Source organism: Electrona antarctica (genome assembly GCF_951216825.1).
Source record: "Electrona antarctica genome assembly, chromosome: 17".
Lineage (NCBI taxonomy): Eukaryota > Metazoa > Chordata > Actinopteri > Myctophiformes > Myctophidae > Electrona > Electrona antarctica.
The window spans coordinates 31,787,917-31,815,537 of record NC_136798.1 but is presented as its reverse complement, the minus strand read 5'-3'; the positions used below and the strand labels follow the sequence as shown (position 1 = coordinate 31,815,537).

The 27,621-nt window shown below is 43.5% G+C and overlaps 1 protein-coding gene across 3 annotated transcripts in view; it reads left to right on the top strand.

The window, feature by feature from the left end:
• LOC306940377 (MAM domain-containing glycosylphosphatidylinositol anchor protein 2) overlaps positions 1-27,621 on the top strand; it is a 388,778-nt gene that overhangs the window by 243,340 nt on the left and 117,817 nt on the right. For 2 of the 3 annotated variants that reach the window (XM_079525425.1, XM_079525426.1), the window contains exon 9: positions 1,545-1,865. In XM_079525425.1, the coding sequence (XP_079381551.1) occupies positions 1,545-1,865 (321 nt within the window). The remainder of the gene's footprint in view (positions 1-1,544; positions 1,866-27,621) is intronic. The other variant, XM_079525427.1, reaches the window with a different exon arrangement.

The following is a 27,621-nucleotide window of genomic DNA, read 5'->3' as shown; positions in this document are numbered from 1 at the left end:
TCTACAAGTAGATTAATTGGTTATTTTTGGAGAACGTTCCACTCAGAATAGGGATACTGGGGGTTCAAGTGCTTAAACAAAAGTGACATTTTAAGTTTTAAGCACATTTTCATTATCATTAATCACAATTATTTTTGCCACAATAATCGTGACATGTAATTTTCACATCGTCCCTTCCCTTCTGAGTACCTCATTAAGATCCACAAACACTGTGAATCCCTTGTGAAGTTACAGATGGCTTTTCAGGCAGAATCCCCCGTAATCTCTAACCCGTATTCCAACCCGACACAACAGTGTGGTCCCCAGGTTTGATTCTTAGTCAGGATGGTGGTCTGAAAAGGCATGCATTTCTAGTCATGATCTTAGTTTGTTTGTTGGAATCGTTTGTCAGCTCTCCTCCGCATTGCCCATCGCTCTCATTGCTTTATTAACATGAAAAGGCCTCGATTTATACTCCGCCGTACAACCGGTGTAGAGCTCATGATGGCGCATCGTGAGCTCATACAACCGGTGTAGAGCTCATGATGGCGCATCGTGAGCTCATACAACCGGTGTAGAGCTCATGATGGCGCATCGTGAGCTCATACAACCGGTGTAGAGCTCATGATGGCGCATCGTGAGCTCTACTCCGCCGTACAACCGGTGTAGAGCTCATGATGGCGCATCGTGAGCTCATACAACCGGTGTAGAGCTCATGATGGCGCATCGTGAGCTCATACAACCGGTGTAGAGCTCATGATGGCGCATCGTGAGCTCATACAACCGGTGTAGAGCTCATGATGGCGCATCGTGAGCTCATACAACCGGTGTAGAGCTCATGATGGTGCATCGTGAGCTCATACAACCGGTGTAGAGCTCATGATGGCGCATCGTGAGCTCATACAACCGGTGTAGAGCTCATGATGGCGCATCGTGAGCTCATACAACCGGTGTAGAGCTCATGATGGCGCATCGTGAGCTCATACAACCGGTGTAGAGCTCATGATGGCGCATCGTGAGCTCATACAACCGGTGTAGAGCTCATGATGGCGCATGGTGAGCTTTGCAGTCGGGCTATTCCCACTGAACGACGGGGGATAAATGAAGCATTTATGCTTTCACACTGGCAGCTAAGGAGACACAGCAGGCTACCATTGATGGAAGCCAGCCTCATGACGATACAAAGATACATCCAACGTCTGTAGCTGAGCTACAAAAGCTACAGCAGCCACAAAGCTTCAAAAAGGTTGAGGCGGTTTCAACTTCAGCTGCAAAGGTACCAAGCTAAACATTATGCTGTGTAGCCTTCTTTGTATCTTTTGTATCCGCCAGTGTGAACGCAGCGTATAACACCTGTGCTGCTGCTCATTGTGTTGACTTTGCCCTTTTTTTATACCTGCTCAGTCTGTGCGCTTGTGTGTCCATCGCATCTCGAAACGCCCCATTCGCTGCCCCCCCTTCCCCATCTTTACGCCGCCTCTCCCACCTCGACTCCCACCCCCATCGCCTCCCTGTCGACCACGACCCCTGACCCCGCCCGCCGGCTTTCTAGATCCCCATATCAGTCCCGCCTCTATTTTTCTCTTTCTTAGTTCCCCCCAACCTGACAGTGCCGCGGGGCAAGTCTCCCCTGGTGGCCCGCGAGGGCGACACGGTGGAGCTGGAGTGCCTGGTGTCGGGGAAGCCCAAGCCCATCATCCTGTGGTCGCGCGCCGACAAGGAGGCGCCCATGCCGGACGGCGCCATGCAGACGGAGAGCTACGACGGCGCGCTGCGCGTGGTCAACGTGTCGCGCGACATGACAGGCTCGTACCGCTGCCAGACCAGCCAGTACAACGGCTTCAACGTCAAGCCGCGCGAGGCCATCGTGGAGCTCATCGTGCAGTGTGAGTATTATTATTATGATGATGATGATGATGATGATGATGATGATGAAGCCACTGACTCACAGCTTTTTGAATTGATTGATTGCAGGTTGCAGCGTTTTCTTTTTTTTTTTTTTTTTTTTATTATGTTTTTATTTCGGTCATCGTGTACAAGCATAATGAACAACTACATCATGAGATCAAGTGCATTACAATCATATATATATAAAGATATATTTCCCATGTTCTCAATGGTGACCAAAGTTACATTTTATTTTTATTTTTGGAACAAAAAAAACGAACAAACAAGAAAAAACAAAGAAGACGAACATTTGGGCAGCTCTGAAGGGAAAAGGGGGAAAGGAGACGCTTTCACAAACCTACATTACACTTATTTGTAAACAAGTACAGGGTCATACATTCAGCGTTGTTTCTTTTATATCTGTTTATCCAGATTTTTACATTTTCAGAGCATTTCAGAAATTATCTTCAAGAATTAACAGATTCAAAAATATACTACAAACTAAACAGTACATGAAAAAAACAAGAGACTTACAAAATTAATAAGACAACAAAACTAACCACAACATGTGGATGATGACTATACCACACTTGAATAGTTTTTATTTTTTGTCAGTCTTTTGTTTTTGTTTTAGTGTAGTTTTAGTCGACTAAATCTACAGTTGATTTTTGTTTTTGGCTGAAAATAGCTGATCTACAAGCTCACAATGCGTCGCAGCGTTGTGAACTTGTAGATCTGCTATTTTCAGAGCCCAACACCCGATCACAACCAATCCCTAACATTTTTGTGTAGTTTATAGGCCTACTTATACTCAATATATTTAGTTTTTAGTTTTAGTTTTATTTAGTTGCATTTATTTATAATATAGTTTTAGTCGACAAGATTAACACTGATTGATGGAATACTTTATTAACGGATTGCAAAAAAGTGCAGAGGTACAGCCAAAAGGATAACACAAAAAGACCTGAGGGCTTGTTGTTTCAAATGCGGTCCTGTGTGTTCAATTCATCAAGACATAACGACACACCATCCTATACAAGAGAAGTGATTCCGCATGTCGGACCATTGGTGTGTCCGATCTGCGTGTGCTTCCCGTTTATTAGACAGAAATGCGGTCTTGTTTCCATGTAGGCCCTCTATGCAATCAATTTATAGACATGACATGAAGAATAACAACAAAATTCAATATCACAGGTAAAATATATATATATATGGTGGTAGGGCATTCCACATTCTGGTAGTGGCATACTATCCCCATGTTTGTGCCGAATCTGGTGTTGTGCCCATGGGTGTTCCTCACTCCTTTGAAGTGGTTTGACAGGTACATGGCCATGGACAGGTACATGGCCATGGTCCCTTGAATATCTTGAATATCACAATAGTTACAATGTACAAGCCTGCCATTGTGAGTTGTAGATTGGCTATTTTAGCTATTTCTTGCATGTTTTTGTCTTTAATCATTAGTTACACTATGAATTAATGGTGCACGCACGCACGCACGCACGCATGCACGCACGCACGCACACGCACACAGACACACACTGACACACGTGGAGGAAACCATGCAAGGCACCAACCTGCTTCATTGGGAGCAGTGGTTCTGTGTCTTGCTCAAGGACACTTACAAAAATCTGAATCTGCAAAGTAACTAAACATTTCAAATAATTTTATGGAGTAAAAGTACAATATTTGCCTCTGAGATGTAGGGGAGTACAAGTACCAGTAAAGTAAAATAAATCAAAACTGTAAGTACAGTACTTGAGGAAATGTACTTACAGTAGTTACTGTACACACCACTGCTTATACAGCTGCAGTTCTTGTCAGGTGTGGGAGTTTGTTTTTCCCCGCATGAGATTAATCACATGTGTGTCTGGAGTCCTAATTTACACTCACTCCTCCAGAATAACCCAGTGTTAGCCCCCGTGTGACCAATATGGCTCTGTCACCACTGTCCCTGTGCGCCCCATACACTTTCCCTTTGAAGACAGACACTTTTTTTAAGTGAGTCCCCCTTTCCCTCGGTGCTCCCTGTCAGGCCCGTAGGATGTTGGATGTAGAGGGGGGGGGGGGGGGGGGGGACGGGGGGGGACGTCCCTGTCCCCTGTCCCTGCCATGTTGCCATGTCTGCTTATTATAAGCTGTGTATATTGGTGGTTGGCTGGTTGCGGGTTGCAGTTTTTGAGGAGCTTGTTTCCAAATGTTGTTTCAGTTCGTTCAAAAAAACAACTGAAACATAGCTGATCTACAAGCTCACAACGCGTCACAAAGTGACATATTTTGAGCTTGTTTGATTGAAAATTGTATTTCATAGAATGGGTATATTTCAAACAAAAGCACAAGTCAATATAAAAACTGCTACTTCGAGGACGAAACCGAAAAGCACTAGACTTGTTTACACCAGGGTCCTCCATTTTCAATTCATTAGAACATTTAAAAACGTACATATCTACATTTCTGTAGATCGTCTATATTTAAATGGAGCCGATGTATACACATTTAAAGTGGTAACATAATACAACCTAGTCGCTTTATTTCAGGTTTGTTTTGGTGGACCTGGTTGCTTATTTATTGAAAAATCTGGCAATACTGCTTAGGATCCCCTTCGCCACTCTCTCTCTCATTGAGAAACCACACTCTGCCTGGTCCCCTATCATCCTTTAAGATGGTGACATTCATAGATGGCTTAACGGCTAATTAGTGTGCGGCTAATTTATTCCCGCCAGTATTCATTTTGTATTCATTTATGGAGATTTGAATGGAATATTTAAGATGAAAGACGGCGAGTCAAAGTGGTGTCACTCATTCAAAAGATGAAGCCGGGGGAAAAAAGTTAGCGTTTCGGGCAGGAAAAAAGAAGAGAACCATACGGGGAGAGGAGGACGAGAAGGCGCAAAAAAACAAAGAAAGGGAAGGAAATTGGAGCATTCCGTGTCGGGCGAAGCTGAATGGCGAGCAGCGAGTAGAGAGGAGCTCAGCCAGGAATGTTGAGTGTCTTTGCCATAAAACTCCATTGTTATGGGAGCTTAAAAGTTTTTTTCTTTCTTTTTTCTGGCTCAAGCCCCATTGTCTTTCTTCCCTCGTGGCCTACTTATTTAGCTAGGCCATGCATTCTTCTTTTCTAAACTCTGGTATTTGTTATCCTAATCAAGAAGAAAGGAACCCATGCACTACATTCATACCCATTAAGGCTAATTTTATACTCTGTGTATAGAAAGAGTTTATTTTTTTTTCAGTTGAATATTATGTTATCTCTTTTTGTACTGTTCAACTGAGAATTTGCCCTTCGAAGCAGTATGCCGTTGCTGTCAGGCAGAAACCTCTTATCTCCAGATTTTAACTTTAAAAACAGCAAAAGTAGCAGAACGGCAAGCTTGAAACGTGGCGCTAAGAGACGCATTTCAAGCTTCAAGCTGTTACTTTTGCCGTTCTTGAATTTGAATCCTGGAAGATAACAGTTTTGGACATATGAGTTTTCCACCCAAAGGGGCAATGTCTCTTATTAAAAGGTAAGGGAATACGGGAAAAAAACATGATTTATGTATTTAATCTGGCAGTGATTGAGTTAAGCCATTATATTGACCGCAGAAAACATGCATAATATAGTTTACAATGTGTTGCAACGCTAGCTTCTAGATCAGCTATTTTCGACAAATGTTCAGGGACCGCAAGGGTTCATTTGGTTAATGAGGCTTAGCAAGTTTTAATTGAAGATGCATTTGAAATCCCCCGGCAGAAGTTTGGTCTGAAGAGGAACTCTCGTTGTTGTCACATTGGGTACATTATTTTCCCACATCGAACGGCAGCGTAGCGTACAGAGTCAGACCGCTAGGTATGGCCATCACGTCCAGGCCAGGCCCTTTTTAATGACTCTCGCTTTTCTCTGACTTGAGAATTAATGACGATTTGATGAGCTTTAAAGACTTGTGTTGATTTCCTCTTTTTGTGGCTGAATTGATTGTGATTACACCTCGTGATGACAGTCCCGCGGCTAGAGGTGAGCGGCTTCCGCCACGCACCGATGCTAACGTCGTGATGACAGTCCCGCGGCTAGAGGTGAGCGGCTTCCGCCACGCACCGATGCTAACGTCGGGAGAGTAAACAACCGCTTTCCGGGCGGCTCAGATGCCCTTTATTAATTAGCGTCACCCGGTGGATCCTTGCCGCTGTGCCGTGGCGTGGCGTGCGCCAGGGCCGGCTGCGGCCGTGCTGCGAGGGAGGGGGAGAGAGGGGGTGCAGGAACAGATGGTTAGGTGACTGTCAAATGAAATGAACACCATTGGAGTCTTAAATAGCCTTTTTCTGTCGAGATCAACAGAAAATGTGAGATTAAACGGCTTTATGTTTTTATATGCGCTCGTTTGTTGACGCCTGGGATGTCGTGTCGGGGGGCTGGAAGACGAAGGTTATTTTTGTGAACCCATGCGTTTGATATCAAATGCAAATTAACCACTGAACCCCAGCATCAGTATTGTGGGGAAAGCTTTTGCTTCACAAGATTAGCAACAACGAAAACTATATCAAGGTGTTTAATTATAAAAACAGGAAGAATGTGGAGAATTATACCGTTATGCTCTATTTCCTACTTCATTGTACAATGGTGTTGTGTGGCGGAAATGGGCAATGTGCTATTTTCTTTCTTTCTTTCTTTCTTTCTTTCTTTCTTTCTTTCTTTCTTTCTTTCTTTCTTTCTTTCTTTCTTTCTTTCCTATAATGACGTGACCCAAACTTTGAAAGTGATTAAGTACAGTAACACGTTGCTATTGGAGCTGCTGTGAGGTCTCCTATTGGAGCTGCTGTGAGGTCTCCTTTCCATCTCCTTTCCAGTTTGCCCCCACTTTGAAAAAAAGAAGAAGAAAAAGGGTTTTAGAGCAAAGAGACGAATGGATGGTGCTTCTTTTCCCCTCTGTTGCTCCCCCTCAGCGGAGAGCAATTTACTCCCACGGGCAGCGATAGTTCACCGTGATGCAGACCTCCTCTGGAAGGCAACCGGGGGCAGCTTTATAAGTCTGTGTATCATTTGTCTCCTCTGGGCGGCACAATTAGATCTGCCCCCCCCCCAGGGGGGGCTAAAAACAGGCAAACAAGATAACAAGCCCACACTGTAGTCAGAGCTGCCTTATACAGAACAAGTGCTTTAGTTGACCTTCCGATAATCAATTGCATTAATGAAAATAGCAAGCCTTGCTCGCCTGCGTTGCATTCACACCGCCATGTCGTCACTGTCGGGTGGAAACGTCACATGTCCAAAACTGCTTTAGTGTGACGCTGTAGTATGATCAAGTAGGGTGTTAATGTACTTCAAATGTAATAGTGGAGATAAGACACCACCATGCACAGTATGTACATGGTGGTGTCGGGCAGAAACCTCTTATCTCCATTATCCTAGCATTATTTGTGTTTTGTTTCATCATCACCCACTCAGAATCTGATGGAATATACAAAATGAAGCACGCTACTGTATAGGGGCCATGGAACAAAGGCTTAATGTCAACTGTTTTGTTTATTTTGTAAATTAACACCCTACTTCTTTGTACAAAGATTTGCCCCAAAAGTATAGCGAAAGTAGCAGTTCCACAACCTCACCTGATGTGACGCTCAATTGACTTACCCTATGAGTCATCGTCTCAGTTCCCTCTGTCTAGTGCCAGGAAGGTGTATTAAAGAGCAGACATCTTCATTGGCAATGACTTATGCTGATCTCACCAGAGATGACTGAACAGGAGTCATTGGAAGAAAGAAAAAGGCCAAGCTTGTGATCTTCTGAGGTGTTAATATTCACAGGTTTCTAAATTAATCGGAACAATTTATGTGACTATGACATGCTCACCGGCTCCTCTAGTGGTTGTCGCCCTATAAGTAACTAACCGCATAGACTGCTTATGACCAGCCCTGTGTTGGTTCATATACAGCAGGGATAATTAGATAGCATCTGGGACACTTACATTATACTATAACTACAGTTAGTAGACTACAACTACAGTGAGTAGTACACACTACCACCAACGCTGAACCTCATGTCTCACAGCAATGATGGCCCCAATCAGTGGCGTATCCAGGAATTACGTTTTGGGCAGGCAAGATAAGTGTTAATTGTCGTCTCCCCGCGCACAATCGTAGCACTAAAGGTTTTCAAAGAGATATACCTGCCAGACGAGTAGGATACAAAGGCTGAAAGGCATGCATTTACATTCCAATGGGTGATTGAGGGCCAATCAGCTGTCCAATAATAGTTCTCAGGTCTTGTTTTTGTCGTCTTTTTTCTCATTGTATGGATTTTGGCCAGGCCAGAAATGGATTTGGACAGGCGGACGCCTGCCCTCGCCTTATTGTAGATACGCCTCTAGCCCCAATGTGCACTGGTTGGCGCTTTACTTTGACATCACTCTCTTATTAAAAATAGAATTGATTATATTGATATTATAATGTAGCTCGAAAGAATGCTTAGACGGTTTGTCATGTCAAAATACATATGTTGATAACTAGATCATTAAGATATGTACAGACAGTGAAGTTCTACACTGAAAAACCTTTTTATGTGGCTAACGGGCTTTTCTGAAAAAGTATAGGCCCTAGCCATTATTCATGCCAAATGTATCACAACGTTGTATCAAGTTGTGACTTGTGATACAACTGCTACTTTTGCCTACATTTTGTCTGCTACTTTTGCCAGTTTCGAATTTGAATCGTGCAAAGTAACAGTTTTGGACATACCCGACAGAGACGCCGTGACATGTCTTTCGCAGAGCACCGAGTGATGGCGGTCTGCTCAGAAAAGAAGGGCAAGTGCTCTCAGTGCAGAGCATGTGCAACGACCTCTGAGCGGTCCCGTCAAGGTATAAAGGTCACCTTCCATCATACATTGTCACCATGGCCTCCTCCTCTGTCTCCCTAGCGATTGACACTAGGGTCACTAGCACCATGCAGGCCTGACTGCTTCTAGTGGCACCTGGATGCAGAGTCATCACACGCTTCAGGAGACACTGGAAGAGCTGAGAGTGGAAGGAGGAGGGCCTCTGGTGCAAGGGTTGCATCTAGTGAGTGTGGGTGCGTGATTTCTTTCTACGTCCGAGACTAGACATGGTAACGCCCCGCCTGCCTCTGATTGGCCTACCGACACTGCCGACGTCTTGCCTGTCCTCCGAGATGCAAGGCTACTCCGTGGTGGGAAATAATACAAGTACACGACAGTAACTTGTAACTTAAATTTTTGTAGAAGAGGCAAAGTTGGCAAACTAATATTGTTTGTGCCGTTTGCTTTGATTGAATAATTGATTGAACAACTATGATTTGATTTGGCTGACACTTAAATTAAAGTGTTAGTGTTGATTATCGTGTATTAATCTAATTATAGTAAACTAATACTAAAAAGATATTTTAGTAACCTCGTAGCCTCGGTCCCATCCCATGCTTACTTATCTGCAAAAAGAAAACCAAACCTCGCCTCACCAGGCTTTCCACCACCTCGGAGGAAAGCCTCAGAGGCAGGCGGGGCGTTACCATGTCTAGTCTCGGACGTAGAAAGAAATCACGCAGTGTGGGTGCCCACTAGATGTAACCATGAAGAGACCTTTGAAGCTTGAATCAGGGAGACACATGCGCACGCACGCACACACACACACACACTGGCCAAAGCTGTAGCCTAACTTCAGGCGAACGAAATACATGCACAAGCAAAAGAGCGAGCAGCTGGCCAGGGTTTAACACAGAGTGCTCGTTCATGAATCGATTCAGCACTTCCTACTTCGCTTTTTTTTTTCAAATCAAGAAATATGCGGAACTACTGTAGAGCGTTCTTCCGGGTCCTTCAAACATCAGTGTGCAACATTCATTGACATGAATAGCTGGGGGGTGTCTATGTGTTGTGTTCTTCTAGTGCTGCAGTGGGCACTGTTGCCAAGTCTGCTTATTCTTTTTTTTTTTTTATATATATTTTTTTGCGGCTTACGCCTTTTATTGGTTTTTGAAGGGACAGACAGTAGGCTGACAGGAAACGGGAGAGAGATGGGGGAAGACATGCAGTAAAGGCCGTGTCGGGCTCGGGAGTCGAACCCGCGGCACACTGCGACTGGATTACCAGTCGGGTGCCCAGACGGTTACGCCACCGCCTGGGCAAGTCTGCTTATTCTAAGTGACTTTGGGCTATGTTTTTTAAGTTGAGCGGTGCCTAAATGCTCCAATGACTGCACGTGTGTGTCTGTCTGTCTGTCTGTCTGTCTGTCTGGAGCACGAACAGCTGCAATACCGCTGGCAGCCAGCCAGCCCCCACCCCCCCATACAAGATTTGTGTTAAGTCTGCATTGCATTGCTGTGTGTGTGTGTGTGTGTGTGTGTGTGTGTGTGTGTGTGTGTGTGTGTGTGTGTGTGTGTGTGTGTGTGTGTGTGTGTGTGTGTGTGTGTGTGTGTGTGTGTGTGTGTGTGTGTGTGTGTGTGTGTGTGTGTGTGTGTGTGTGTGTGTGTACGCGTGTGTGTGCGCGCGTGCGTGCGCACACAAACTTATTTTGGGCTTGTTTTCATAGACCTGGTTGTTTATTTCTCTCGCAAAATGTGGCAACACTGGCAGTGAGTCCACGCCACGAGCTGCCTGATTTAAGTCACACGTTAGTGGGGAGGGAGGGAAGGAGGGGAGGCGAGGGATGTAATCCATCATGAGTCACCAGTGGATACCTCCGACAGTAATGCCAAGGAAAACAACATTAAGGAGCACAGAGGCCTTTTCCCCACGGCACGCGCATAGCGCCAACTACAGGCAGGACGGCAGGACGGCAGAGCATTTTCCTGATCCTCACAAGAGAAATGTCTTGTTTTATGGTTGAAAATAGATTTTTTTTTACAGCTATTAGAAAATTCAGGTTGGAGTTATGTTTAGGATTAGACATTTAGAGGTTAGGTTTAGGATTAGAGTTATGCTCGATTCATAATTATTGGCACGCCGTGCAATGACAAAAGCCTAAAGCAAAAAATAAATGCTGATCTACAAACATGCGAGTTGTGAGCTTGTAGATCGCCTATGTTTTGGCTTTTGGCTTACGGTTAAAAATGTCAACAAATTGCGAAAATGTCAACGTCTTAAAATGTTGATGTCCCCACAAGTAATACAAACATTTGTATAGCACTTTGATCTAAAATGCTTTCCAGTGTGCATCACATTCACACACCGATATGGCAGAGGAAACCAATGCAATGCGCCAACAACCTGCTCATCAGGAGCCCAAGGACACTGTGATGCTTGTCGGTCTGACCATGCACACTGCTCTCGTCCTGCATCTTGTCGGTCTGACCATGCACACTGCTCTCGTCCTGCATCTTGTCGGTCTGATCATGCACACTGCTCTCGTCCTGCATCTTGTCGGTCTGACCATGCACAGTGCTCTCGTCCTGCATCTTTGGCACAACGTTGGGCCGCTGAACCATAAATCTAACCGCCGTCGGTCACAATCAGCTTTCGCTTTTCTTCCACACCACTTTGGACGAGTAATTCAAAAGGTGGATGTGGAACAGAGACTGGTGCTGTAGGGGCTGGTGTGTGTGTGTGTGTGTGTGTGTGTGTGTGTGTGTGTGTGTGTGTGTGTGTGTGTGTGTGTGTGTGTGTGTGTGTGTGTGTGTGTGTGTGTGTGTGTGTGTGTGTGTGTGTGTGTGTGTGTGTGTGTGTGTGTGTGTGTGTGTGTGTGTGTGTGTGTGTGTGTGTGTGTGTGTGAGCACCCTTTTGAAAGCCAAAATTCTGACTCTCAAGTGGGTCAGCTTTTGATTCATTCTTACCTCTCTCTGTCCCCTCTCTCCACCTATCAGAGGGGTGGGCGTTCTCCTCTGCACTCGCTCGCGGCTGGGTGGGCAGCGGCCGTGACATTGTGCGCTCCGCACCTCTCTCCTCTCGGCCACAGCCGGGACAGAGATTTATACCGTCTATTCCTCACCGTTCCGGCCCAGCGATCCATTCAGCATCGCGCTGCTTGTCACATGATGTTTCTCACGCCGTTGGCCGTGTACAGTAACAGCCTTCGAGTAGCTTGGGGGTGGGGGGGAGGGGGGCAAGGATGCCAAAGCATAGGGCTACACCTTGTTTTTGTTATTTCGTTTTTCTTTTTGGATGACTCATGTGGGAGACTTAACATTCGGTAACGCTAAACCATTGGTTCTAAAAGGCCCCCACAGGCGTCCTTGGAGAAGGTTCCAGGGGGTCCTCAGGAAAAGTAGTTAACACATTTCGAGCCATACACGTTCAAATTCGATTAAGAAATCCCCTCACTTTTAATGCCATTCCCGTGCATGATTATGATAGAGGAGGCTATACAACAGCCTGTGAATGATCCCAGGATCAACGAGGAAGTGTGCACCCAGAAGTCACGTTATCACAATATTTTCCAGCTGGTTTAGGATAATGCTAAAAGATTTATAAAAATCCACTTATCTCTGCTTTCTGGTGGTTTTGGTGCGAAAACAAGCCACTGCCCATAACTATGGAATGGATTATCACAACGTAACAGTTACCCCCCCCCCCACTGTACTGCGTCTTTCAACGAGATCAGCGAGTGGATCGTTGTGATGGATACTATTCTATGATTTGTCAAAGGTTAAGTTCAATGAGTTCCCCAATTAAAATTAGCCTATACTGGCAACACCTTGTGATTAAATAATAACTACATTGGACACATTTGAACACAGGTTCCTTTTTCCATTTCCTGAAAAGTGACCATTTTGGACGAGGTTGCCGCCCGACAGCGACGATATATCAAATCAAATTAAACTGTCTATTTACTGTATTTATACTGTACTGTATTTATACTGTACTGTATTTATACTGTGCATACAGCACATTTATAACAACACAAGCTGACCGTTTTTTTTTGTACATGGTTAAATCAAAACAAACGAAACATCAACACAGAACACAATATGCAGAGTTAAACAAATTAGATACGCTCAAGTGAAATTAAAAGCCAGGGACAAACAGATGTGTTTTAAGTAGGGATTTAAAAGCCCCAATTGACCGGGCAGATCTGATGGGGAGGAGAGGCAGCCGATTCAACTGATTTATAATGCATTGAATAATATAATGTAATAATTAGGGGAGGGGTGCCATCGTGCCCGAGTGCTGCAGCGTAGCCGGTTTCCCTCGCTCATTGTGACCACACCGCTTGCGTCCAACATTACCATTATTTGTATTCAAAAATAAAAATCACACCCGTGTGAACTGAGTGGTGTAAGGTCTTATATAGACTGATCAGCTGTGGTCTGACGTAATGTCTGACGTAATGAAATCACACCCGTGTGAACTGGGTGACCATAGCAACCGTGCTCATTTTTTGGTACGAACAGACAGACAGACAGACACGTAAACTAACAAAGCCAGTCGTAGGAGTGGTTTACACCACTCAACAAAGCCAGTCGTAGGAGTGGTTTACACCACTCAATAACAGGGGATAATTTATGTATTGAAATGTACAATATTAATGATAATCAATGCACACCCTTCAGTGAGATAGGGCGTCGCCACCCATCAGTGAGAGGGGGTGGTTCCGGTGATCGGCTAATGGCTCCGCCATCGACCTGGGTTGTAAATTTAGATTTTGAACAGTGGTGGGAAAAAAGTACTCACTTTTCTTACTTAAGTAAAAGTATCAATACAGCAATGTGCACATACATAACTCCGTTACAAGTAAAAGTCTGGAATTCAAAATGTACAAGTATTGGCATTAAATTGTATACTTAGCTTGTAGATCGGCTATTTTCAAATAGCCAAAATGTATAGCCGAAGGGCTGAAGTGGTTAATGTATTTTTGGTAATAATAATCAAAATGTACAAAGTAACTAGTAACTAAAGTCTTCAAATTATTTAGTGGAGTAAAACTACAATATTTGGATCCGAGAGACGTAAAAGTATTGGACATACTTGAGTAAAAAGAAAATCACACCTGTGTGAACTGAGTGGTGCAACTCCCCCCTGCCCCCCCCCCCCCTCTCTCTCTCATTAGCAGGCAACAGTGCAGCAATATCTCTCTCTCTCTCTGTTTCTGGCACAACAGCGCCACTTTTGCCCCTACTGCTACTCATAGTCACATAGTCACATAGATAGGTTAACACGGACATTGCTATTCCTTGGAGTGGTTGCACCACTCAAAAAAATCCCATAATGTTACTTACATGCAGTCCCAGTAAATGCATTTCATTACTTTCCACCACTGTACATTTCATCATACAAGAGTATACTAAAGTAGTGAAAATAGCAGATCTGCAAGTTCACAAGGCGTCGCGAGCTTGTAGATCAACTATTTGACACTATTTTAAATATTGTTTTAAACGAGTTTTGGACGTACAAGGTTTCCCACCTGACTGCAACCAAATTATCGCGCACCACTTCCTCTTTACAACCTGTACACATTCTGTTGACCTTTGCTGCCGAGCGAGGCCGAATCAATTCAGTGTTCTGTGTGAAAACCGGCGTTGTCATGTCTGCTTATTATAAGCGACTTTGGGCTTGTTACTCTGTGAAGTTGCTTGTAAAAATGTGGTAGTTGCGGGTTCTTACACTTGTTTATAAAATGTAGCTACTTATTTGGGCTTGTTTCCTGATGTTGTTTAAACCAGTGCCTCTTAGATACTTTCATGTCAAGCCCCCCCCCCCCCCCCCCGACACGTTGTGAGCTTGTACATCGGTTATTTTGGAATAGCCGATGCATATACTATACGTTTTAAGTGCTCATGTGGCCTATAGCTTCTTTTGCGCTTGTTTTAATCATCCTGGTTCCTTAATTCTCTTGACACTGGAGAAAACTGGTCATTAAAATGCCATGGCTCCCCTAAACGTGCCGCCTTGTGGTGGTTGCCCCTGACTGGCGGCGTATAGTGTCAGGGAAAAAAAGATGAATTTGCAAGGCTTCATCATCAGAGGCTTGGTATGTTAGGCTATAATGTGAATCAACTCTAAAATAATTTACATTTGAGTGGGCCCTTCGGGGGGTGTGGGGGGACTAAGATTTACCTCAATTAAGTGGGGGTCTCGCTTCTGCAGGGGGGGGGGGGGGGGTAAGACCACACAGTTGCATCATGAACAGAACAGAAGGGAGGGAGGTGGTGTGGCTGGATGAAAGAAGCTTCTTGGGGGCTGAGGTAAGATGCTTTGACGGCTCTCCTGCCATGCATTGCCATCAGCCAATGACATCTAGGCCAGAAGAATGCCACTCTTCCTTCACTCTGTCTCTCACTCTGTCTGCCTCCCTTAGAGGGATATTTCACTTTCAAATAAATAAACATATATACATAAATAAGTAAAAATTGCGGCCCCTGCACACATTTAAAGATATTCTATCTAATGCGTGAGGGGGGCTTAATTTTTCAGCAGCATTGATACTTCTACTTGAAGTAAAAATGAAGTATGAAGTGAGGGGCGCTCTCTCATAATACATCATCATACATCATCTCCTTCCGGCCAATCACAAGTTGCGTCCTCACTTTTGTCTTCAATGTTTGTGTTACGCAATGTTTGTGTTTACACGAACACTCAACATTGTCCATTCATTGTCAACGGTATTTAATGTTTGTGCAGGACAAAGTTTGTGTTTTTGCACACATGTTTGCTCCATTCCTCCCTTCCTCCCCAAATATCCCCAAAACTGCTCTCTGCATCACAGGCCAAGTCAGTTTGCCTATAAGAACATTAGGAGTTTCACAGCTGGGGATTTGGCTTTTTTCTTTTTTCCCCCCAATTCTATTAGAGTGATGATTCTAAAGGCAGACAACGTCAGTTTTCTACCCCTTCCACCTTCCTATCTCCTCCTGGTGCTGCCTCTGCCAGCCAAACAGATGTCAGGCTTTTCTTTTTTTAACCCATTCAGGCCTGACGTCGAAATTAAAAAAAAAAAAGTTTTCTAAATCATGACAATTTTCGGAAAGATTTGAGGCACATTTTAACGATTTTTCAAAAATAGCAGATCTACAAGTTCATAGCGCGCCACTCGGTGGCGCGCTATGAGCTTGTAGATCTGCTATTTTTCAATAGCTAAATTAGAACAATGTTTAAAACACCAAAAGGGGTTCCCACCCCAAAATGGGTTAATGGTTAATGTGGTTAAACGCTAACGTGACATGGATGCGTTCCAGGTCTCAATGGATTAACATATCAAAGCTGTCGACTTTGCCGGAGTCGCTCCTTCACGCCTTTCTAATGCTCTTTGCTACACAGAGGGGCCGTACCTCATGGCTTCTCTCCGTGATCGAGTTAACTAAACGCGGCTTTGCAAACCGTGGCTCGCCACCAAAGGCGGCTAGGCTCATGCTATAGGAACCTGGAAGATGCAGGCGAGGAGAAGCATCTCAGAGGGGATTGGCCTGTGCTCATACACACTGAGACAGAGAGAGAGGATAATGATGTAACATAGCGTTGCTGTCGGGCAGAAACCTCTTATCTCTCTTTTTTTATTTGTATTTTTTTCATAAATGAATGCACTACTCCTACTTGATCAGACAACATCGTCAAACGAAAGTATCAAAAGTAGCTGGGTGTGCTTGTGGATCTGCTACTATTGCTATTTTTTTTATTTTGTTTAAGTTATGGACATAATATGTCCATAACTGTTAGTTTCTTTGAGATTTCGAGAACATTTCTCCCCGATTCCGATCTTTTGAAAATCAGGTGATCGGAGCCGATTTACGATCTCCCGATCCAATCAGGACAACCCTACCCGGAATGAGATGATGTAAGATGATGTACGATGAGAAGAGCGCCCCTCACTTCACACGGGTGTGATTTATTTTTTTATTTTTATTTTTTCAAGTTGCAATCCATCTGCCACTCGAGAATGTTTTGGTCGGGGATTCCAAGACGGAATCCCCAGTACAGTCGGACTGGGGACATCCCGTTTATAAACTTGAATCAGTATTACTTGTCAACTGGTAACACTAAGATCTACAACAACTGATAAGCTCACAATGCGTGAGCTTGTACTGTAGATCTGCTATTTTCAAAAGAAAAGATTTGTATAGATTTTTTTATTTTTTATTACATTTGTGAAATGGCACATTCTTTATAATGAGTACCTTCTACTTTTGGGCGGGAACCCCTTTTGGTGTTTTAAGGATTATGTAATGTTCTACTTTAGTTATTGAAAAATAGCAGATCTACAAGCTTGTAGGTGCTATTTTTGAAAAATTGTGAAAATGTGGCGCAAATCTTTGAATACATATTCTTTCAGAGCGTTTTTAACACAAATCTTTGCTTCTGGGAGGTCCCTGGAACAACATATTTGTTGGCGGAAGATTTCATATAATTTTCGGGTCCTTGACATGAAATATTGAGAACCACTGATATAGAAGTTTTTTCAGAAAATTATCATGATTTAGAAGACATTTTTTAAATTTCGACGACAGGTCTAAATGGGTTAAGTACATTTTGATACCAATATACGTTTGTAATTTTTCCTAATCCAGCCATTTACTTGTATGGAACATTCCTAGATTACAGGATGTGAGTACCTTTTCCACCACCGGTTGATTGATTGAATACTTAATTTATGTATTTATTTATTCGCCTCCAACCACTGCTGATGTACTAGTTATATTGTAGGCCTATTAACACACTCTAACACACAGGTAGGTTAAAATCATGGTTTCATTTCACTTTGGTCAGTGAGGGTTTAAAAAAAAAAAAGATGCTATGAATACATTTTGAGTTGACTTAACTTAGGCTACAATGCACATATGCAAACACAGCCAAATTATAGGACATATATTTATTTGTATTATACCAGACAACAATATAATTGAATTGACACCACATTGCATTTGATAGATACCTCACAGATAAATTACAACTGACCACGTGAAAACACAAACGACATAACAAATTAAATAGCCGTTTAAAGCATATAATTGTATAGAGAATAGAGAGGGTAAACGTGGAGATTAACTGAGTGGCCCGGACAGTTAGCTCAACCGTCTGGGCACCTAGGCTGCCAAGCCAGCCGGACGGCGTGCCGCGGGTTTGACTCCCGAGCCCGACGGCCTTTGCCGCGTGTCACTCCCCATCTCTCTCCCCCTTTCCTGTCTGACTACTGTTCCCTATCAATAAAGGCATACATGGGCAACTGGCGGCCCGGGGGCCACATGCGGCCCCCACCTTCACTTAATGTGGCCCTCATGTTACAATCCAAACATGACCCTCTTTTTTTATTTTTATTATTATGTTTTTTTTGTGGCTTTCGCCTTTATTTTATGTTTTTTATGGAGGGATAGACAGTAGGCTGACAGGAAATGGGGAGAGAGATGGGGGGGGTGACATGCAGTAAGGGCCGTGGGGATCAGGAGTCGAACCCGCGGCACACTGCCAGACTGGATTACCAGCCAAGGTGCCTGGACCGCTGAGCCACGGCCCAGGCAACATGACCCTCTTTAATTACTTCAGTCTAAATGAGTCGTATTAAAAAAGTTATTGTGTTTTTTTTATGCCCAATGTATTTGTATTTAGTTCATAAAGTTAACATAACTATAATTTGAAAAGGCATTTAAAAATGTTACTTTTCAGCATTACAATTCAAAAATTGAAAAAATATGCAGGATTTCAATTCAAATATAGCGAAAATATCCGATCTACAAGCTCAAAACGCGTCGCAACGCGTGGATCGGCTATTTTTGCCCTCTCCATCGTCAAAGTTGCCCACCCCTGCAATAAAGGCATAAAAAAAAGCCCCAAAAATAAATCTTTAAACTGGGTGAGCATTAGCCATAAAGCAAAGCTTGGTGTGCATCTCTCCATCTCCATCTGTTCTCCACAGCGGTGATGAGATCCTCAACCCACTGCTCAGTTCGAATAGTACAGATCCTGGAACCATTCAGCATTGTGAACCTATAGAAGAGACAGAGATAGAGAGGCGACTTTATATATATAGCCATACAAGTCTGAGCATGAAAAACTAGAATTAATGTCCGAGTTTAACAGACTGTTTGTCAATAAATGATCCAACCCAAAAGTATACTGTAGCTAGCTACAATACATGAGTGAGTGTAACCGGCTGTAACTGTAGTAGGCTACTCACACAACGCCATCCGTAGGACACTGAACACTTGTGCGGCGGAATGTCACCACTTTGGCCACAGGCAGGGGTTTGTTCCAAAAGCGGATGCAACAGTTAGTTGGACCTTTAGCATCTGGAAGAGGGAGACAGAGTATGAGACATGCAGACACAAGTGGTGGAAGGTATAAGCATATTTACGTACTGGTACTTACATGCTTTACCCACTTCAGCACTATACATTTCGGCCATTTGAAAATAGCACATCTACAAGCTTACAATGCATTGTTTTTGGGTTTTTTCTTTCTTGGACCTGCATAATGACTATTTTTGCTTTGGTACATTGTGATGCCTGTACTGTTGTACTTTTACTCAAGTCAAATTTGAATTCTGGACTTTTACTTGTAACAGTATTTCTGCATTGCAGTATTGATACATTTAGTTAAGTAAAACAAAAAAAACATACTTTTTCCACCACTATCAGAGACACACAGGCATTTTTTTAAACATAACACAATCAAACAAATCGTCATTATTAAAACGAGACGAGCTAATAAACTTACTTTGCGCCGCTAGGACATCCACAGCTGAGAACAGCAGCACACAGACCACTAGAATTACTGGCATCATCTTCATTATGATAATGAGTTATGGTTGCAGTCCATAAGTTGTATACCTTTCACTATGTCCTACCAAGAACACAGTCGCTCTCTATGTCTCTCTACTCTCTCTCTCTCTCTCTCTCTCTCTCTCTCTCTCTCTCTCTCTGCAGAATCGCTCCCTATATCTTGCAGTGTGTGGATTGCACAAGGGTATATGTCTAAAGATCGTAGTGCAGGTCGCCGTAAACGTGTGGATGGGGGTGGGAGTATTCTAGAAAGAAGGAAACACCGCTGTGGCTTATCAATACACTATAACTGTCCAAAAATGAGGATAAGACAGAAGTTCTCATAATCGGATCTAGTGAGCAGAAATAATCAATAATAAGCAGACTTGGCAACCTGACTGTAGAAAGTAACAGTACAGTAAAGAACTTGGGGGTCATTATTGATTCTGAATTGAATTTTAATTCACACATTAATCATGTTACCAAGATCGCCTTTTTTCATCTTAGAAATATTGCACGAATCAGAGCCTATTTTTCATTGGATGATGCAAAAACGCTAATCCACGCCTTTGTTTTTTCTCGGCTTGATTACTGCAATGCACTTTTTTCTGGACTGCCTAAGAAAACAACTGACAGATTACAACTTGTCCAAAATGCAGCAGCCAGAGTTTTAACTAGAACTAAGATGAGAGAACATATTACTCCAGTTTTGGCTTCATTGCACTGGCTTCCGGTTGTTTTTAGGATTGATTTTAAAATTATTTTACTTGTTTATAAAGCTCTCAATGGTCTCGCACCTTCCTACCTACATGACTGCCTGCCTAAATATGTCCCAAACCGCCCCCTAAGGTCTTCCACTGCTGGCCTGCTCGCTTTGCCTAAAAAAATGGCAACTAAAAAATACGGGGAAGCAGCTTTTTGCTTCTACGGGCCGACGGCGTGGAACAAACTCCCACTGTACCTTCGACAGGCAGCCTCTGTAGAAATTTTTAAAGCACAGCTCAAGACCCACTTCTACACCCTTGCTTTTAATTGATTTGTTTTTTTAATTTATTTTGTTATTCATGTCCTCACTGTATTGCATTACTGCTCTTGTTTTTTAATGTTTATGCCTTGTTTTCTTTTCTTTTTTTCTCTCTCTTCATTGCTCTGTAAAGCACTTTGAGCTGCATTTCATGTCATGAAAGGTGCTATACAAATCAAGTTTTATTATTATTATTATTATTATTATTATTAAAACAAATAACATTTTATTTGTGTTATAGTTAAAAAGTTAAAATTGCACATACATTTTCTAGTTTATTATAGACACTGAAATATATACCTGTACACGGTATTGAACAGCGGACACATGACGTATGACAAAGGCTTCTCATATCTTTGTGCACAGACAGCCAGTCTCTGTGCACAAAGATATGAGAATTATGCTATGGTGAGTGTTTCGCCACTGGGTCAAGCAGATAAGGTCATGAATCATGACAGCGACTATAGGCCTATGATTGATTTATTAACCCCCCACCAAAACACACTCTCAAAATTATAGCTAGAACCGAATGAGGCATTCCACTTCAAACTGATGGTTTTATCTTATTATTGACCCTCTCTTTGGAAATTGGTGGGCATACAGTATATGCTCAGACAATGTTTTTCAGAAAAGTTGTTCAAATTAGCAACTCTAGAAGTGTTCTATTAATGGCAGTGGCAACATTTATACTGCATATTGACTAGTATCCATTACACAAGGTGTACAGTACTTCTGTTTTCGTGAAAGATCATGTTGCAACCAGTTGCAAGACATTGCAGCGGTCTGGACTGACCAGTTGCGGACCGGTGCCTTTGGGGAAATGGTTACAAGTAGGCCTATACAGTTGCAACCACTTCTCCACCAAAAAAAAAACTGGTGGAGAAAAAGGGACCTTCTGCTAAGTTGATATTCATGTATGTAATGTTAGTAGCGGACTGGAGTTTACACAAATAACCGCACTGTAAATAACCTCAAGATGTTATACCATGTTTACATACACAGATTCTAAGGAAATACAGTACAGTGTACATGCATGAGATCTGGTCATCCCAGCTTAGTAAGATGTTAAAAGTAAAAATATTTAGGACGACCGTTGAGCCGATTCTACTCTATGGCTCCGAGACATGGACACTTTCAAAGAAACAAGAGAATTGGTTGGATGGCACTTACACCCGCCTTCTAATGAGAGTGCAAAATCTGTCTTGGAAGAGCCACCCATCGACTAATCTAATACGGCAACCTTCCCCGTGTTTCTTCACTGGTCCGATCCAGAAGAGCGCAGTTTGCCGGCCACTGCTACAGAGCTGACAATGAGGTTATATCTTCCCTTCTTCTCTGGAGTCCTGCCTCAGGGCGGACCAGAGGTAGAAAGCTGTCGTTCCCTGATGTCATCGCTAGGGACACATGCTTCAGTAGGCAGGAACTGGGGGTGCCAATGAAGGACCGGTGCTTCAGTAGGCAGGAACTGGGGGTGGCAATGAAGGACCGGGAAGTCTGGCGTAGCATTGTGGAATCCATGATCTCGACCGCGGTCGAAATATGATGACAGTACAGTACAGTACAGTACAGTAGAGGGACCCCCACACGGTAACTCTGTCATTTCTCAACCGTTTCGGACGCGGGGAACCTTTGTTTGAGCTTCCGGGGACCCCCCCCCCCCCCCCCCCACACACGGAGTTGCACCACTCACTTCACACGGGTGTGATTTTTAACTTCAAAATGATGATTTTCTCTTAGTTTTGACCCTCTCTTTTTGAAAAACAGTTGGCATAGCTCAGACTATAATGTTCTCTATTACTTTACTGGTAGTGACAACTATACATTAGTGTACTTCTGTGTTCAAGATGTTACACAAAGGTAAAAACATTCGCTTCTCCACTTTACCCTTTTGCCAAACATATTCACTGTCCCCACTAACCAGTGAATAACATTATTTTCATATAGGCTATTGATCCGTCTCATTACGGTACCAGTTACAATACCAGTAAGACGTGATGTGTCTTTTCCTCAGGGTTCTGTGGAGATTTTACTAAGTTGCTTGTTGAAATGAATATGGAGTTCCAAGCAGGCACATAATCCTTATTTCCGTTTATTGGTCAGCAATCAGTTACAGACAGGTTACAGATATCATCGTTCCATCGTATTGAGGCCTTCCCAGGCAGGGCCCCCCTTGTCTCTCTCTCTCTCTGTATCTCACTCACTCTCTTCTACTGATCCCCTACCTGTCTTATACAGTCTTAACATGTGGGTGTCACCCTGTTCCTGCGTGTGTGTGTGTGTGTGTGTGTGTGTGTGTGTGTGTGTGTGTGTGTGTGTGTGTGTGTGTGTGTGTGTGTGTGTGTGTGTGTGTGTGTGTGTGTGTGTGTGTGTGTGTTGACCCACAGGGTCAGCAATCAGTCACCACAGCAGGGGTCCTTCTGTTGCAAACATTCTTTGGGTGGTAAAAGTCACTGCGTCTACTATATATGACAGGAAGAACTCACAGCTGTTATTTAAGATAGCTGACTACCCAAAGTGTCCCTGGGCCACTTTTAGTGACCTGCTATACTGGATGAACCTTCCACTCAGGCATGAGACCTGCACCCTGTAAGTGTTATGTGTACGATTATGACATATGTTGAGATGCATAAGCTATCAAAATATACATCAGACCCCCCTTCTGGGGAATTAAATATTCCCCAGACATAATTCATATTTTATAAATGACCAAAATTAATTTTCCAAAAGAAATGTTCACTTTTTTCTTTTTTCTCAAAAAATCCCAAAATGTTCAAATTCCCCAAACGGTCTCCCTTCGTAGGTAATTACCCTCTTCCCCCCTGGATAATGTGAAGATGAAACACAGTCAAACTCAAAACAAAATGAACAAAATCAATCTGTTAGACAATGACCCTATCAGTCCGAAGCTGTTTGTTGTCACACCCAGATAAAATAAAATAAATTCAAGTGAACCGTTCCTAGGCTAATTACTATACTATTTTTAATTTGTTCCCCAACATTATCGACCTAATAAGAAATAATACAATATTCCCTTCTCCCCCCCTTCTTAGTTAGTGAGCAACTCTCATGGAATAACGGATGAATGGCCCTGCAGAAACCATCCATCCGACATTCGGAAAGTTGCACACAAACTAAGAACTAACATGTAATACTCATGGTGAGGTTACAATCTGTATCAATATGTGACTATTAACATAGTAACATTATACTCCTAATGTAGGCCTATTTTAACTAACAATTAAACAACATTTGTATTACTAACTAGAATATAATTCTCATTCCTTTTAATTGGATTTCACTGTGATTCCTAAGGAAGTTATCTAAAATGAACTCATATTATTACCATTAACCATTATCTTTAAACAAATCAACCAAAACCTTTTCAACCTGATAGACCCCCCTGGACACAGGAGCATTTTATCTTTTTAAACTATCTATATTGTACCAAATTAGAACCGAACAAGCATGGGGCTTGTTCCGTTGTATCTTTTGTATGACAGACCTGAAACTGAACCATATTTAAAACAGAAATTAAACTCCTTATTTAACTGAAATCCTATTTAGACTAAATCAAATTCCTATATTGATTACATCCTGTTTAGACTAAATCAAATTCCTATATTGATTGAATACAAATACCTGTAAATAAAAAGTTAACACTCATAGCATGACAAAATGGTTAATCATAAAAACAAACATCCCTAGAACAGTACTATTTCAGTACCTTGTTATATCTACTTCGACCTGTCAGAACAGAATACAATATTTTCCAACATTAATCACAATTCAGATGAACCGCGATTTTTTTTTCCCATGACGCAAATTGTTCAGACGTTCAACGCGCTAGGGAAATGGTTCCCACAATTCTTTTTTCGCCTACAGAATAAAAACGCTTGGGAAATCCTTCTTGATTCTCAGAGCTTGCACATAGCTCTCAGATCTGTAGGTTTGAAGCAGACTGTTGTCACCATACGCTTCAGCACACGTGAACTACAGCTTACTGCAGTCGACAGTAGAACTCCCTTCGAGCATTCACAAGGCTCGAGTGGACAGTAGATTCTCCTCGAGCAATCACAAGGCTCTAGCGTACAACTTCTTGCTTAGTCATGTCAATCATGACAGCAAAAGCATTGAAACGCTCCTTTCCTCCATTGTAACATGAACTTTGGACCGGTCTCCCTTGGACCTCTCCTCCTCTTGGAACGCTCCTCCTCTTTCCAGAGCAGAAGGAGCACGCTCCTCTCCTCCATCACGGTGGAGAACCAGTTGGCGTGGGCCCGTGGGCCGTAGCCGCAGAATAGCGTTCAATCCGACACCTCCTGTAGCGAACACAGGTCTGTGAAAGTCACCTGCTATTGATTTCCGACGGTAGAAGCTGATTCAGGAGCTCCCATCGCAGTATCGTCGTAGTGTTGTCACCCCCCTGGACTCTCTGCCCTCGGGATGACCTCCTGTAGGCGCTGTCCACACCTATTAATAGGAAACATGCAGGCTCCCTCTACAGAAGTCTCTCACAAATATCCCCAATCATTCGTTAGGATATTGTTGACACCACAAACTACTCAAGATGACCTCTCTGGCCTTGATCTCATTCTTTTGCTAATCTCCCTAGTTCTGGCATGGCAAAGGAATGTAATAACCATGGTGTTGAGAGATTACAATGAGACTATTAAATGAGAGTCATAAATAGTGTCGCTGAACTAACTAAATTCACTGATGTCACGTCACCAAACGTATTGATGGACAGGTGTTTTGAGCTGAGGGGCTGGCTTGCTTTAACCCTGAAAGGTTCAACCGTGGGTCTAGATCCCCCGGTTAAAACTTCCACTCCTGGAGATATGGGTCAAATCCCCCTCAGTATGCTACCAGCAAGTCTTGTGCTCAGAACACAGGGTGGCGAATTCCTGTGATCACCGTTATGTAGTAAGGCTGTCAGCCGTCGCCTCCATCACCCCACACACAAACAGACACTTTTGACTAAAAACGATACTTAAAATTCACACCATAATACACCCTTACAAATGTAGTCCTTAATTGCGATCTACTTGTTGACATCAGACTCCAAAAGCAGACTTTCTTCCCATCTTTTTCTCTAAATAGCACCCCCAATAAACAGCTCACAGCGGGTCAAACAGAGGTAGGAGGTAAAGACAGGACAGGACAGGAGGTCCACAGGAGGTCCCTAAAGCCCTCTCCCTGTTATCTGAAACTAAACAAGGTATTTATTTTAGGGTGAGAAGGAAATTGCTCTCTCCCCCCTCTTTCCCCTAAAGCACATTCCGTCAGGGCATGCTAAAATTGTCATTGCAATTCCTCACACGTAGCTCTGTATGTATTTACTCATTTAACTATCACTTTTAGAATGGCTCCTACTAGCAATATTTCACCGGACATAGCTAGAACCTTTTTGAAGTAAGTCCAGTATGAAGTACATTCAATCATTCATTCACTCACACATACATTATTCTCAATCAATTCTCGTGATCTCATTCACACCACAAACACTCCCAGGCTTGTGTGACCTTCTCATTGAAACCCCTGGCTGGTGTCTACCCCAAACTCAAGCTTCATATGGCCTGGCAAACATACTGTACGTTTCTTCCGACACCTGTGACAGGTGTACCAAGCCATAAATCCACCACCAAAATAAAAAAGATCAACCGTAGACAAGTCTACCATTGCTATGCCATTTTCAATGAGAAGTTCCCTTGCCTGTATACACTCTCATACAGAGTTGATTCAAAATACTACCACAGTGTAGTAGTATTATTTTCCAACCCTTCAAACATAACTCACCTAACTCACTCACTTCACACAGTCGAACAGAGAGGGGAGAGGGACCCCCCTCGTCTCACTCATGCACTCAATCAGGCGGTGTCCCCTTTCACACACACATTTCAATAGAGAGGGGCGTGTCAAGTCAACTGTCAAAAGAAGAGCATGGCACTTCTCCTTTAGCTGTCCTTCTCATCCATGAGGTCCGGTCAACTTGACTTCCCTCAAAGTTTCCCATTGTGGTTTCTGATCACATTGTCCAGAAAAATGACCATATATCCCACATTTATGGCAAACACCTCTCATCCTCCAGCTTTCCGGGCTGTGACGTGTCTGTGGCTGCACTGCCCCCTGATAGGGTCGCACAGGTGGCTGACATCCCCATTGTTGCCATCTCTGCGGTGGCGGGTTCTCCCACTGCGGCCTCTGTTGTGGCCCCATGAAACCAGGAGTCTCTCGTACTCTCCATGGCAGAAGTGGTTGTGGAGGTTCCCACTGTTGTGGCAGCGGACGGTTCGGCAAAACAGCCGTGCAAAAACGCTGCAAGTGCGTCACATCGCCACACCTATAACAGCCTGTGTAATAACGTGGTCCACTCGGCTTGGGATTATGTGGACGAAACTGTTCGGGCTGAGTCTTGTCAACCCTGGGTGCACTGGGTAGGTCAAGAGCCGCCTGGGGCTCAACCCCAGCTGTCACGACAGCCGCTTGTATGATCTGTTGTGCGCCCTCCAACTGGGTCTTGGTCAGCAGTCGAACCATTTCTGTGTGACTTTGTTCCTGCTCATCTGCCTCCTTGCGAGCAAGTCCAACACAGTGCACAATGTGTTCCACATATTGTACGAGGGGCAATCTCACCAGGCCAAACTCTGTCTGCAGATTGGCCCTGACCTTCTCAGGAAGACCTTGTTCAATTTTTGAGTGGACCATAGACCATTCAAGATCATTACGCTCAGGGTCCTTTCCTGTGGCATCCATCCATTCCTGGCACACGCGGGCGACATATTTACGTGGTGGTTCGGAGACCCCCAGCGGAGATATCATAATCGTATCCGGATGTACGACAGTGGGGTACAAGACTCTCAGCGCACGCCATAGTGCTCCTCTGTGACTCAAGAAAAGGTCTGCGTCTCCAGCCGTCGTGCCTGCGTACAGTCGAAGTCCCGCACGGACAAGAATGTCATCTAGGCCGTCTATGTCAATCAGATTTGCCAGAAGTTGTTTTAAGTCACCCACAGTTAGCTCTGTCCCAGTCAAAAGGTCCTCAAACTTCGATATCCAGCGGTGCGCACCATCCCGCAAAAGGGGAAGTTGACGCACAATGTCAGTCATGTCGACGGACGCCCATG